At 35.7% G+C, this 15235-nt stretch overlaps 1 protein-coding gene across 2 annotated transcripts in view; it reads left to right on the top strand.

Moving 5' to 3' along the window:
• The window catches only part of zgc:171482 (zinc finger protein), a 103163-nt gene that overhangs the window by 30038 nt on the left and 57890 nt on the right, over positions 1–15235 (top strand). Inside the window, exons 2-4 of one of the 2 annotated variants that reach the window (XM_038296473.1) lie at positions 644–760; positions 6367–6459; positions 14616–14712. In XM_038296473.1, the coding sequence (XP_038152401.1) occupies positions 650–760; positions 6367–6459; positions 14616–14712 (301 nt within the window). In that variant the 5' untranslated portion in view covers positions 644–649. Of the gene's footprint in view, positions 1–643; positions 761–6366; positions 6460–14534; positions 14713–15235 lie in introns of both variants that reach the window. The other variant, XM_038296472.1, reaches the window with a different exon arrangement.

Raw genomic sequence — 15235 nt, 5'->3', positions numbered from 1 at the left:
CCATTGTTATGAATATATAAGTAAAACCAACAATAATTTCTGTATAAAAATGAATGTTTATGTTCAACATAAACCTTACCTAAACCACTGAGTGTATGAGGAAAAAAGTTTTAATGTAATACAATGAATGGGCCAAACCTCTGCATTATACTGCATTTGCATCACTTCATTATATCTGAAGTAATAATTTATTTGTTGTCATGCATTCTAATCCTCAGTTAAAATTTAATGAATCATTATACCTACATTTATTTGATCAAGCATATGTAAGCATAATAAGCCCTACATATGAGCCAAATTCTTGAAATAATTTGGTAGTTAATTAAGTACTAAGAACTCGGCCAAAAAAATCATGCAATATTATTTTATAGAATTATTTTTTAAAGTCCAAATCTAATCTCGGATAATTGGGCACAGACTGATGTGCACTAAAAGGAACTGATATTTTGAGGTCAGTAAAACAAAATTAAAAAATTGTAGTGGGTAAGCATATTTAGGGCTGAGCTCTCATGATTAATTAGTCATTCTTTAGTATGTGAGTTGTTTACATGCAACATTGTAGGATTTTCTGACATTTGATGGATGGATGTTAATTGGCTCAGTTTTATTCACATTGTTTTGCTGTTTTTGTATTTTTATGCAGGTTTTGATGAAGATGAAGTCTGTGGGTGTGGTGGATGGAGGTTTATTCACAGAGAGCTACTGCAACATCTGTAATGCTCAGCTCATCTCTGAGTCCCAGCGCACAGCTCACTATGAGGTGAGTTTGTCTCTTAGGTTTCAGACTTATCTTTCTAAGGAATTAAACTTAGGATGCACTGAAACAAAAAGTGTTGCCACGATTATTGATCTCAGTTCCAATTCCTGCAATGTATTGTACATTTTGCATCTGCTTTATTTGTACCAATTTGTGTTTGTGCCATTCAACACTCTGCTCATCCATTATACATAGGCTTAAAGAAGTATGGTAATGCTGGTTACTTGCACCCAAACAAACATGCTCACTTTGGCATAATGTGGTCTCCTATTTAGCAGACTTTCTATTACTATTATAATTAAAGGCCATTAAACAATCGGCATTTAAATTAAGTGACCTGAATCTATATGCGGATGCATCCGTGTGTTTATCGGTGTGTTACTGTGTGTGTTGCTTTGAGGTCATCGTTGATTATATGGCAGGAGAGGAATTACAAGCAGGCTAATGGTAACAAGGGCCCTTTTTAAGAGACTTGGGCAAGAACAATGACAGTGTGTGTGTGCATGTGTATGCACACGTTTGTTTGCCACTTTGACTTGACAGCAATCTATTTCTGTCGCTGATTCTTACAGTCTGACAAAAACATGCAGCCTTGAGATAAAGCAGACAACTAGACAAGATGAGTCACACCATCTTGTCAGAGTCAGTCTTTACAAAATAACTCTGTGGAGGTCAGCCGATGAAAAAAATTCTTTCAATTATGTCACTTTTCAAAGCTTTTGATTATAAAAATGTTTTTAATGTAAAGCAGTTAATTGATCATTTCCAAACAAAGCTTTTTTAGATAATTTTTCTTTCAAACCCCTCTGGCTCATTCCATTAAGCATTTGCAATCGCTGCAATAGGATTTTTACATTACTGTAGAAAAATTTTGGTCTGCTCTTCCTGTATATCATACTACAACATTCAATAAAATGCAATCCAAATTTTGACTTGGCCACTCCAAAACATTAATATCATTTTTGCTATTAGGAGGTAGACTGCCTCTACACTTTTGATCATTGTACTGCTGCATGCACTGCTGCCTGTACATTATTTATCATGATTTCTAAGCAGAGAGGGAATTTTATGGCTTCATTAATGATGTCAAGTTATCTAGCTCGTAGAACAGAAAGGAAACCCAATAACTCTGCCTTTTAAAAGGTCTACAGTGAATGGAAAATATTCCAGTTCACATTTGACTGGTTGAAATACTGTATTGCTGCAGTCGCTGTCCAAATATGTCCATCCAAATCCCCAAAATGCACTAAAATTATGTTCTGTTGTCAATAATGGAATAAAGATTTGGGAAATTTCAAGATGCTGTTCACCTAACCCCGTTTTTTTTGTTTTTTTTAAGCGTTTTGATATTTGAACTGAAGCTTATCAAAGAGTCCAGATTAAATAGTTTTGCAATGTAGTGGAAACAGAAGTTTATGAAGCAATGTTTTTTATTATATGACTCAATCAGCTTACTTCAAAATAAGAATCTTATGGCTCTAAGTTGAAAATATTCATTGTAACATCTCCGGCTAATAAAACTAACTTAAATTTTCTGCCTAAAACAAAGTCACAACCGAAGAGTAACTTAACACCTGTTTTGAGCGGCAAAATTCCCCTCCTATTTCCTGTTCCTAGCTCCCATCCATTCACCTTTTGTGGAGTAAGCAGTAAGAACCATTTTTTGAATAGGAAAGAAATTCCACATCCGTGTCTGACTTTATGCGTGGCTCCTCTTGATATTAGATATTGACAAATTTTGCTCCATCATCCGTCCCAAATAAACTCAGTCCACATATGATGGATGATGGAGGGGAGCTGTGCATCATGGTACAGTGCAACGGAGTGGATAGGAATTAACACACTTACTAGAAAAGCTCCTATTTTTGACGGAACAGAGGATGCATAGTTTAAGGAGTCTCTGTGAATGAGAGGTTACACCTTTCGCTCAGGACCCACTATTTTACATGTCTTAGGTTTTTCTGCTCTTACACATCTGAATGAATAAATTGGTGATTATCAGACCTTTGCATCTATTGATGACTACCGACGAGGAAATGCTATCATGTGATTCAGATGTGATAAAAAAAAAAAACAGCTTTGTTTGTGTTGGATTTTGGCGGCTGCATCTTCCGAGGGCTGTGAAAGTAATAAGGTCAGAAGAGTTTGGCTATAGATTCAAACAGGTCCAGCCTTCGGCAGCTCTCACTCCCCCTTACTTAGAGTATGCTTTGCCGCCTGGCAACCGTGATAGTTTACTCACAAAGCAGGGAAAGAATGGATGCAGAATTATACTGTTCTGAGCAGCAGTAGTCATTGCAGCACAGCAATCATCAGACTTATTGTCCCCTCACTGGAGAGAATCCATTTTTATAGGGACAGATAAAACCTTTCAATAAACCAAACATTATCACCGACATATAGGACGCATTAACCATTTCAAGAACTTATTTCATTAATTTAAGACAAAGCTATTCACATATTTGTATTATATTAAACTGCAGTTACAATATTCACCACTGTTCTTAGCCATTTCCCTTTTCCCTCTGAGCACGGAGCCACAATTTGTCAGCCACATACAAAGTAGTCTTCAAATTTCAGGGGGCCATGGCGCACCGCTACAAGATAATCGACCAATGAACTAGGCCTTTGGAGGACGCAGCAGCTGCATCTAAACACAGCAACTTTAAAAATACAGGACAGTGGATCCTGCTGACCAGGGTTAAAGACATCTGCTTTAGAATATTAATTTCAGCAACAAAATAAACAAAATTAAAAAAGTCAGTTTAACAAACAAGAAATTATGCTAGATGAGCTATGTTGCAAAACTATTGATAATCTTAAACTTTATAAGCATAGCCACTTATAAAGTTTAACATTATCATTAGATTTGCAGCATAGCTTCTCCATTTGATTTTATTTATGAGTTTATTTGATACAATGTTTTAATTAAAAAAAGGTGTATGCCATTGTTGTGAGTATTTGTAGCCTTTTGTACACAAGGCCTCTGACATTCCACCCTGGTGCTTTTGATATTTGTTTTACATAGTAGATTCATTTTTATCCTTTTTTTAATTAATTGTTCTATAATGAAAAATGTGCACTAAACAGACATTTTGGCACGTTAAATAATGACTCTTGTGAAACTGAAGTGCAGTAAAAGTACAAGAGCAGTAAAAGTACAATTTCTGTAACAGCGAATGGAACCAAGCACTTCCATCTTATCCTCATAAGCTTTTCAGCCCCTTTTGAAGGAGGCTTGCCCTCTTTGGCAACAATCATTCACTTGTAGCTGAATGACTCTGAGAATAACACACTTATCAAATGTCCAGGTCTTTCTCTGAGACTCCTCTGCAAAGGTCACTACTTCTTTCTTATATTCCCTAACCACACCTCAAATTCTGTGCAAAAAAGCACACCAACAGTCAAAATGCAGCTTATGACCAAGTTTCTGTTTCATGGACCTGCATTACACCACACACAAATCAGGGCTGAGCGATTCATAGCTGGGAAAAGCCAACAACATGCAGTATCATATGCATTGCCCTAAAACTGTAGCAGTCTGTCTAGTTTTTTTTTTAATTTTTTTACTCAAAACAGTAATCTAGAATAACGTGTCTTTCCAGATGGCTCTTATTTTAAAGATAAACAGACTGTGATAAAACGGCATTTGCATTTTATTAAAAGTAGCATTTATACAGTATAGCATTTATTTAACTAATTTCAAGTAAAGAGACAACTTCCAAAAAAAATGTTAAATGAAAAGAATCTCTTTCCTTGGAAGTGCATAGTTACCTTTTTGTTAAAAAGTATAAACAAACATTAGGCTTAAGCAAATGGTCTTCTTGATGAAAAAATGAAAAACTTCATAGATTTGTTCTAAAGCTTCAACAGAGACTACAAACACAATTTAAAACAACATGCCTTTTTCCTTTTAAGATGTCCCCTCATCTATCTCCACTGACTTGACTTGCCACACCAACACAGAGAAAATAGAGTAGAGACATGCATAGTCCATTAGAGTAGCATAAGCACTGAGGGTCATTGGAGGGTAGCCCTGCTGACTTAAGGTCCAGATTTTACTGGCCATATCCCAGAGCCATCAAAAACAAGACTTTATAAACCTATGAACACACAGCACACTCGTAGACACTCCAAAACACATATATACTTACCGACAAAATGTATTAACAGGAGGAGGCTGAGGGGGACTTCTCTCCTGGGGCAAAGGATCTAGGATAAGCTGAGGGGCTACAAGTGCAGTATTGCCTTGTTTTCTTTGTGTTGGTTTCAGTTGTAATAAACGTTTATCCTCACTTCTTACCATTCAACATACAGTATGCCATCAGCTTTGAACTGTTTTATATTTGCAAGCTAAATGCCTGCCATTCTTGAAATCTTCCTTGGAGCCCCTCCATTTTATTCTTTGTCTCTTTATAGGACAGAAGCAGCAGTACACAGTGAATAGAGACAATCATAGGTTTTAGAAAGAGATAGGAAATGAAAGCCTGACTTTGCCAGAAATGTCTGATCATATTCGCATTTACACATCTAAGCCCTGCACTTTGTGTAGTTATTTCCGTTGCTTGTTATTAAAGTGACAGTTAGCAGCTACAAGGACAGCTCACTGTCTTTTCGTATAAACATTTCTGCAGTGATTGTCGTTTCAGTCCCTGTATTTTAAAGTAATATAACACCAGAATGGACTCCGTTTGGAGAAATCTAAATAAGTGAGGGACAAATAAAAAAATGTCACACTCTGTACCTCTAAACTTGTTCAGTTAATGTTATATTAACATGTTGACCATAATTCTGTTGTATCAAGTATTTTTTTTCCCTTCATGTTGGGTTGCATTATTTTGTCACATTGTTTTTTGCCTAATTATCACTTGCTAAACCTAAATTCTTTTCCCACTTCTCTCAGCAAAATAAAGTGTTAATTTGAAGGTGAAGAAATATCTAACTCCCTAATCTTTTACTTAATGTTTTAATCGTGCTCCCATTAGCATTTATCACATAACCACAGGCTACAAAGTCTTGGAAACAAATTACTTCTCCTGAACTTCTTGAACCACAGAGTTTACTGTTTTGTTGATTTTTTGTTAGGATTTCATGTTATAGATAAAGACATAATAAAAAACAACAATGCACTGCTGGGTTGCAAATAATAATGCTGTGGATTACAACATTAAATGAAGTTAAACCTCTGTAAAGGCATTGAATTATGCCTTTATCACCTTTCTTGCAATTTCAGCTGCTAGTGTATATTGTATGTTAATTCTTAAAGAGCTTTGCACAGATAGCAGACAAATAAATCTGTTTGTTGCCTTTATTCTAAGAACACTGTCTATATACATTTTCATAGATTCAATTTAGTTTATCTATATATACCCAATTCACAACCTGTCATCTCAAGGCACTTTACAATTCAACCAGATCATACAGTCAATTTGAGTCAAACTTTTCTACCTAAGGAAAACCAGTTGATTGCATTGACTCACTGCACATATTTTGCAGATTAGTTTGGGTTTGATTTACGTCTTGACTTTGAAAACTGAAAAGCACTCTTCTGAAGGACTGTGAGCTGTAGCTGTTGATTGCTTTTTTTTCCCGCTTTCTGTCTTTTGCAGAGTAAGAAACATGCAAACAAGGTACGTCTGTTCTACATGCTTCACCCTGAAGATGGAGGACCACCTTCTAAAAGACTGAGGCCAGATAACCCAGTAAGCTCATATTTCATGTTATCTTTTATGTATTTCTCTCTTTGTTTCTAATGTTAAACTAATACACAAATATTTTTTCTCTTGCTTAAGTTGGATTTCCTTGTTGACTTGTCTGCGTTATATTTAGCATCTTTATCAAAATATTTATTTTATTTTTTTACGTCTAGATAAGGAAAAACAAAACTGACCCTAAACCCATACAAAGCGTACCATTTTTCACCCTTGGCTGCTGTAGGAAACTATTTGCTCTGCCATTTATGGTTCTGCTTTAAATATTTCTGAATCTGTCCTGTAAGATGTAGTAGAGGCAGATGGTACCAAAATTGTTTTGTGTTTGATAATTGCTAGCTATTGCTAAAGAGGACACTCCATTATCCCAGTCCTTCTGTGTGCTTTATTTTGAGAAATGGCCTGATTTGCACAATTTGCAATTATAGCAAGTGCTGAGGTTGCATTTGCATTTTAACTGAATTGTTGCACTTTTAACACAAGGCATAGAATGTGTTTTGGTGCATGTGCTTGAATGTGTAATAATTGTAATGCTTTCAGGGTCCCACAAAGGAGTCTACCCTCATAATGTGTGCCAATTTATTTGGGCTGACCCATGTGGCATGAAACAGAAATACACACAGAGAATACTTACCATGTCGGCTTTGAAGAGACGGGGGATTAGAAATAAAAATATTGTACACCAAAATCTAAATAAATCACAGCAGAAGGCCAGTCATATTCATAGACATTCTTCAAAAAAAAAAATAAATAAATAAATAAATAATGCTAGATAAAGTTATCTTTTACAATGGAAAACCAATTAAGACAAACCTAGCATCAAACAAAAAAAGAGAACAGTACTATGAAGTTGCTGCTAAAAAAAACCCATTGCCTTTGTAGGAATAATAACATTCTCTGGTGATATCTTGGCCTAGTTTTTCATTTCTCCCCCTTGCCCCCTAAAATGAGATTCTCTGATGTCTTTGTTTGTCTCTGACTGTTTATCATTGTGTTGAGCGTGATTGTTTTATAGAATTTATTTCCTCTGTGTGTAGCCAAACATTCATTATCACATAAAATTATATATTCACTGAAAATCCCACAGGGCACAGAGATTTAAACCACGATGAAAATACAATTACCGGTAGTCTGGAATTTGAGATGCAGAGATCAGGAATTTACCAGTCATTACCAGTTTATAGATTTTAAGATTCAGCATGCTAATACTACATTTTTTCTTGCTACTGCACCAAAAAACTACCTTAATAGAAACTATTAATTAAATAATAAAATCTAGAAAAATAGATCTAGAATAATTGAGATAATCATTAAAAAGAGATAATTAATTTCAATTCAACAGTAGGTGAAGGGATTTCATAGTTATTTATATTTATGCATGTCCTTTAGCTTGGAGCAACATGATGAGTGGATTAAATGTTTTTCTTTTTTAATTAAAAAAACTTTTCCACAACTAACAGACTTTGGTTAAAAAAATGTAAACAGTCTATAACTTCAGTCAATCTTTTCATGATCGAGGCTTTATTTTTTTTACATTCAGCCATTAAACTATCTAAATATCATTTTAAATTAAGGACAGGCTAACATTCTAAGCTGTACACAATAATAGGTATTTAAAATCATGACTGATACCCGATTATTTCAGAGTTCTTTCAGATTTTTTGCTTAAGTGAAAATAATACTTTTCAGTTTTTTTCAGACACTTTGTTGTCTACTATCAGGCAGTTAGACAGTAAAGAGTTATGCAACACATGACAAGATCATAAGCCCCTCGTCTGAGATGAAGAACTACATTACTTATGCACAGAAAAGGCTTTTTTATAGTTGATTAAAGTTTGCATAACTTTACTTATTTGAGGGAATGGTGGCCACACAATGGCAGCCCACTGGCAAATTTTCTCCAATGTGAGATCAATAAAGTTCAATTATACTATTGTTATTTATCAATAAATATAATTGGGAGCATCTAACACTTTAACAAGATGAAGGTTCTACTTAAAAAAAAAAAAAATCTAATCCAACATATCCATTTAGATAGTCTCCCCTTTTGAAAGTAAAGATATGTAAATAGGTTATTTCTGAAAAGGTTTCTCCAAAACATAAAAAAAAAATTAAAAAATAAAAAATAAAAAAAAAAATAAAAAAATTGGAATACAACCAGATTATTTGAAATTGAACTCCCCTTGGTCTCATCACTGTTGGAGTACTCAATACATTTGGATCAATAATATAATAGTAGTAGATTTTTAATATAATGTAGTTTCTAAAAAAAAAAAAAAAAAAAAAAAAAAAAAAAAAAAAAAAAAAAAGAAGAAGTAGAATTATCCAGGTTGCACTTAAATATCAAGTGAAGAGGTCTTGGCTCAAACACACTATAGAAATAAAGACACCTGTGCCTCCATCTGTCTCCCAAAGTGAATAAGATGTGACTCAGCCCATCCTGGCTCGCTTCTCATATGGGACAGTGAATGCATATAAACAGGTCAACAGACAAGCACACATACCAATCATCTGCCATACTGTAATGCAGTGTGAGTGCTGCAACTCTGCTTTGTGTTTGATTGTATCAGACAATGCTCAGAAGCTGATATTAGATGAACAAAGATAAAATACTCTGCAGTCAGTTTGAGAGAAAAAACGTTTCTCCTTTCATCTATTTTACCTTTCTCGTCCCACGGGAACTTTCACACACATATTCTCAGCCCTGCAACTTCCTTTTTTTTTGTGTTACTCTCCGTTTTTGTTCTGATTGACATGCGGCTGTCCAGTGGGAACAACAGAAAAGGTTTTCTAGACTGCGTGAACAGCCAGAGTATAATCCCATGCCTTGAGGTTTTCTGTGCTTCTGTGTTTGTGAAAGTATTTGTCACAGAGAAGATGGAGAGAAAGTAGGTCGTAAAGGTGCTAGCAGATGTGAAGGAGGTTTTTTTTTAACATTTGCTCTCTCTGTCTGTGACTTTTTCTACCTTTGCACAAGGTTGAAAATATCAGTTTACCTTCAGGTTTTATTCTCTTTTTAATTATTATGCTACTGCTGTAACCCCTTTCAAATTTTTTTTTCGTAGCTTCCTAAAAATCTACCCTGCATGTGTAAATTCAGCAAGACTTCCCACACCAAGTCAGCTTAGAATGTTGGGAGAATCAAGGAGGAGTTCAGAAAAACAAAACAGAAGGAGAAGAAGATAAACACTGCTAATTAGTAGTCTATTGTTAGTTGCATGAGCAGGAAATAGTCACCCTAGCAAAAAATAAGTGCAGCAATAGAGACGTCACTGTCAGACAACGGATAAGCAGGCATGCATGCATACATACATAAATCCAAAGCAAATGCATACGACAATTACAGGGCATGGAAATGAGCCCCAATGGATCTTAGAAGTGTGACAGGTAACAACAGTAAAATAAAATTTAGAAAGGTTGATGACTTTCAGCAAATGCAGAGGATAGAAAAAAAACAATGAGTCAGACATGTTTTTTTTCTTCAAAGAGGTTGAGCAGACTGGCAGCAGTAATGAGCTGGCAATTACTCAACTGCCAGTCACTTACAAATGCATGCATTTGTTTAAAAACTTTTACCCTGCTTTCAATAAACCCCTCGATGAGGCTTATTTTGTCTTTTTCTTTCAGATGGTTCTCAGTTGTTTGGCTGCCATTTGTGTCTGTTGATCTTTTACTTTTTTACAGAACCATAGCATGTGGCAACCCTTCAAGTTCCCACAGGGTGTAATCTCTAATTTATGTCCTTAAATAAAGAAAAACTGAGAAATACAAAATGTTAGAAAAAAAACCCAGCCCAGTTTTTCCCCTCATTTGAGATTTTGGTTGAGCTATACAATACATCAGAGAAGTGTGAGGTGAACATTGTGCAACCTATTTGGTAAAAGGAAGGAACAGTAAGATAAAAAGAAAAGGAAATATCGCAGATAGTATACACACAAGAGACTATGGGGGAGAAATGAGGGAGCGAGGGATATGAAAGGGAAAACTCTCTTTTTAAGAACAAGACAGGATAGGAAACATTTTCTCTCAAGAGTTTCTAAAAAAAAAACACAAACAACAGTAACAGTTATCATTAATGAATGACTGTCAGTATCTCCATCGGCTTTAAAAGGACATTTATATTAAACATTCTGTTCTGATACTGAGATGGCTTCTTTATTCAAACCTTTGAAACCAGAAAAGTACTTTCATGTATATATGAAAAAACACCAACAGTATCAGGGAATCTGTCTAATGACAACAGAATACTTTGACGAATAATTCTAAGTAATCTGAAATCATGAAACTTCTCTTAGAAGTCTGCACAAGACTGCAGACTTCTTGTGCATTAACAGACAGTTTACTTGAGCTTACATTTCACCTATTAAAATATTGTAGTACATTTAGACCCCTATAAGAAAAACATGGAATTATCATATGATAAAAAAAAAGAGACCTTCATAATCGTTGCATTGCAGGACAGCATAATACAAAAAACTTTGGGGACACAGTTGTTGGAGGACATTGCAGTAAATCTTGGGACAATATAGTAACAGAAACAGAGTGTTAATTGCATTGAATAAGTGAAAAAAGCCATAATTTTGTATCACAAAACTATACTTAACTACAAGCATTCATTAACCACGACAAATTACATTGCCTAGCTTCACCACATAGGGCTTTTTAGGTTACTAGTTGACTCCAAGCCACTGCTCTCAGTCAATAATTCTTGTCACCAAATAAATGTTTTCTTTATACAGTAATTCTGCATTTAAACCAGAGATTTTTCAATTATTATTTTTTCTTTTACAATCTATTGGCTGCATTCCTTGAGGTTTTCCCCAACCTTTTTTTCTGATGCTATTTTTACATATGTGGATGTAAATCAATATGATAGCCTACATTTAATTCCTGACCTTTAAGCCTGAACAAAAGATTTAAAAGGAAATTATGAACAAATTATTAGATATTGCATTCAAGTCTCAGATAAAACTGAAATAAGTTCAGTTTGTTTTATTGATGTGAGAAAGAGGCGTAGGATAGTGGATGGCACACATTTACACGTCGTTCACAGCAGTAACGGACATGTAGGAGGCGAAGAGGCGAGCCGGGAGAGGGCAAAAAGAGGAGGGGATGGCAAGGGCCTGCCAATACAGATAAATATTTCATCCCACAACACACAGAGTCACTGAGACTGGAGCCCGGAGGGGAAGAGAGGATGCAGGGGAGGAAATGCTAAGAGCAATGGGAAGACAGGCAAGACAAAAACAAAAGAAAGAAAAAGGGGAGAAGGAGAGAGAGAAAGAAAGCCTGGAAGGTAAAGGTGTCCTCAACTCTCACATCCACTGTCTTTGATGCTAACTAGGGGTGACATGAGAGAGACATACACACACATCCTCTAAGACACACAGCCTGCATCCTCTCATTTAAATATGGTGAACCAGAGACAACACGTTTAACGTATTCACTTACCACAACTTAGCTGTTTATGTTGAAATGAATTTTTCACTTGGAATGCAAACAGACAGAAAATAGGAAAGTGAAATGAAAGCGAAACACAAATATACAAGGACAATTTAGAAGAACAAAAAAGGTTAAACTTAAACATTTATCAGAAGTTGTTGGATGAAAGGGGATGCCAAACAGCTTGTTTTATTTACTTTACTGTGCTATGTCACTGAATCTTTCAGGATTGTGTTTTCCATATTCTATGGTATCCAAAAAGCACAGCAGTTGCACAGCAGTCATACACATTACTGAAACGCTCTCATATCCACTACTAAAATGCTCTTACAGAACTATTGAAACACTCTCATACGCATTATTGAAATGCTCTTATACACACTACTGAGATGATGATAAAGTTCTTGTGTAATCATTAAGTTGTCTGAAAAGCCTGTCCTCTCTGTAGATTTCAATATATGGCATAAATATATAAGCTTTAAGAATAAAATGTTAGTTCTTCTTCATTAGACAATACTTCAATATGTTAAATAAAAAAAAAAAAAATTATAAAATACAAATATATTTTATTTATGTGTCACACCAAAATCCGATATTTTTAAACTGCAGGCAGTGGAAGACTAACTTGGAATCCTCTGCACTTTTAGGCTTTTTGCCCATCGACCTGTATCCGAGCTTTTCATGGCTGTCTGAACAACACAGATCCAATTGTTTCCAATGCAACTGAGGTCACTTGTGCTACGTTCACACCAGAGGCCTTAATGCTCAATTCCGATTTTTTTGTAAATCCAATTTTATTTGTGTTGCTGTTCACATTTCCAAATATATGCAAGTTGTTTGTGATCCCCTGTGTGAACTGAATTCATACAACGCAAGTGCCCCACATGAGCATTAAAGGACTCAGTGACATCAAAAGCAAGCACGCTCTGTGTTTAAGGAGGCAAACATGGATGGTAGTGCTGGAGTGCATTTGGCGATCTTTCCCAACATTAAAAACTCAATCTTTTCAAGATGGTTAAAAAAAGACTGCTCTTAGCATTATTGTCCACCATGGTTGCTGTTTTTCTTCCCGCTTCTGCATAGCAAGACACAGAATAGTGACCTTTGTTGAGTATTAATGACGTTCAGAGTCCTATCAGATTTAGGATCACATAGACAAGTGACCTGGGTTTTATTGAAGAAATTATCTTTGTTGTTCAGACTGCCATATGTGCAAAAAAAAATCTGATTTGGATCAATTCAGGCTGAAGTGTGAATGTAGCTTTGGCTATGTGGTCCAAAATCCGATACCAATCACATCTTTTCAAATGCGACCTGTGTCTGAGAAACCGCGTGGAATTCATCGGACCTGAACGTCATTAATACTCAAAAAAGTTTCTTTGTTCTTCTGCGTCTTGCTACCAAGAAGCGGGATGAAAAACAACAAACACAGTGGACGATAATTCGGAGGGGCCACAAAAATTTAGTTTTTAAGGTTGGGAAAGTCTGCTAGATGCGCTCCAGCACTACTATCCATGTTTACTCCCTATAAGCAAAGAGCATTCTTGCTTGTGATGTCATTGCGTCCTCTACTGAGCATGCAGAACACTTGCTTTGTATGGATGCAGTTCACACAGGAGATCACATAAATTTGGATATATTTTGAAATGTCAACAGCAATGCAAAAAAAAGGCCTGCAGTGTGAACATCACCTTAACTTCCTTCCTTGCATGGACGCAAAGGAAAGTCACTCTATTTATAAATGAAATAAATGGCTTATAAAATGGCTACAAGAGCTTGCTAACTGATGCACAGCAAACAACCGGCACTTTAGTGTGGCAGAGACTTTCTCTTTTGTAGGGAAAAAAAACCTATTGAGATCATAATACAGCTAAATTTGTGGCTCTGTACAGTGACCTTACATAGGGCATCAACACTACGAGAAAGATTAAGCATGGCAGCTTAAGTCCACCTGCAATGAATTCTTCTTATCTGAAAACGTGGTTAGCCATTTAAAATTTTCTACTACAGTGCTCAGAGCAAAAATAAAAGACTCTGCAAAGACTAGTTATCTGTCAGTACAGACCAAAAGTAGCCCACCATCTCCAAAAAGACAGGCGTAAGCTACTCCCAGTCCTTTCCTCCAGCAGGAGGTCACAGTACAGCCCAATTTACATTATGGTGGCGTTACGCTTTTCATATTTTTATTTTATTTTAAATAATAGTAAATCTCTATTTTTGTCTGTGTGTATATCTGGTTACGACTTGCATCTGCGCCTGTTTGCACATTTGTGTTACTCACAGTTGGTCTTTTAGTTTATGTCCCACAGGAAGGTACTGTGGTTCATCATTAGTAATGAATCAGCAGCACTGGAGAGGGCAAGCCACAATCTCAGCCCTGAGAGACAGATGCATATTTGATCATCGCTTTCTTTACCATTGTGTGTGATTGTTAGAGAAAGAGAAAGCCCATTGAGTTCAGTAAAAGCGTTATTTCTCTCTCTTCACTTCCTTACCTCCTGCTATTCTTTCACTCCTTCATCTCCTAACACCATTATTCCCTTTTTACTTTTCTCCAAACCTACCCTTTTCCTTCCCTGCCATTTAGTTTGCATTAACCATCTTTCCTTCTTTTGTTCTTCTAGGATTGCGCAGAAACAGAAGTAGACAGAAACAAGTGCTGTACCTTGTGTAACATGTTCTTCACCTCTGCCATTGTGGCCCAGTCCCACTACCAGGGCAAAACCCATGCCAAGAGAGTGCGTCTAGTCCTCGGGGAACCACCAATCCTACCCACAGCCATAACCAGTCCTACAAACACAGGTAGATTTCAGCTTTACTTATGTTTGCAAAATCTTTTAGCAATAATGTTGAAAGACCATTTTTTAAGTATGCTTTATGAAAAAATATACAAAATATACTTATCCTTGTACCATTTGGGATAGTCTTAGTGTGATTCAGTGTGTTTCAGTGACCAATTATGTCATAGAAGTCATTATGGGATTGAGGCAAGCATATTTAAATTTGAACTGGGAGTCTACAAAAGAAAGAAAAAAAGAAAAATTATCCAGTATTATAATTAAAATCTTGAAATGTATTGATAATTTGCTGTAAGCTTTGTACTGTGTATGGCTTGAACTCAACTGATTTCTTAATGTTACAACTAATAGTGAAAAAATTAAACACTAATCATGTTTTTAAAAATGACTGTTAAAAATGTAATTCTATTAGAAAGCTATTGTTTATTTATTTCTTTTGGCTTAGACTTCAAGGTATTTTATGCATACTCTGACAAACCTTATGTAATCCATATAGTAATCTGACCGTAACCTCATGATAAAATGTG

Source organism: Cyprinodon tularosa, unplaced genomic scaffold (genome assembly GCF_016077235.1).
Source record: "Cyprinodon tularosa strain WSP-4 unplaced genomic scaffold, ASM1607723v1 ctg37, whole genome shotgun sequence".
Lineage (NCBI taxonomy): Eukaryota > Metazoa > Chordata > Actinopteri > Cyprinodontiformes > Cyprinodontidae > Cyprinodon > Cyprinodon tularosa.
The sequence above is the reverse complement of the archived record's forward strand: the minus strand, read 5'-3'. Positions and strand labels throughout refer to the sequence as shown.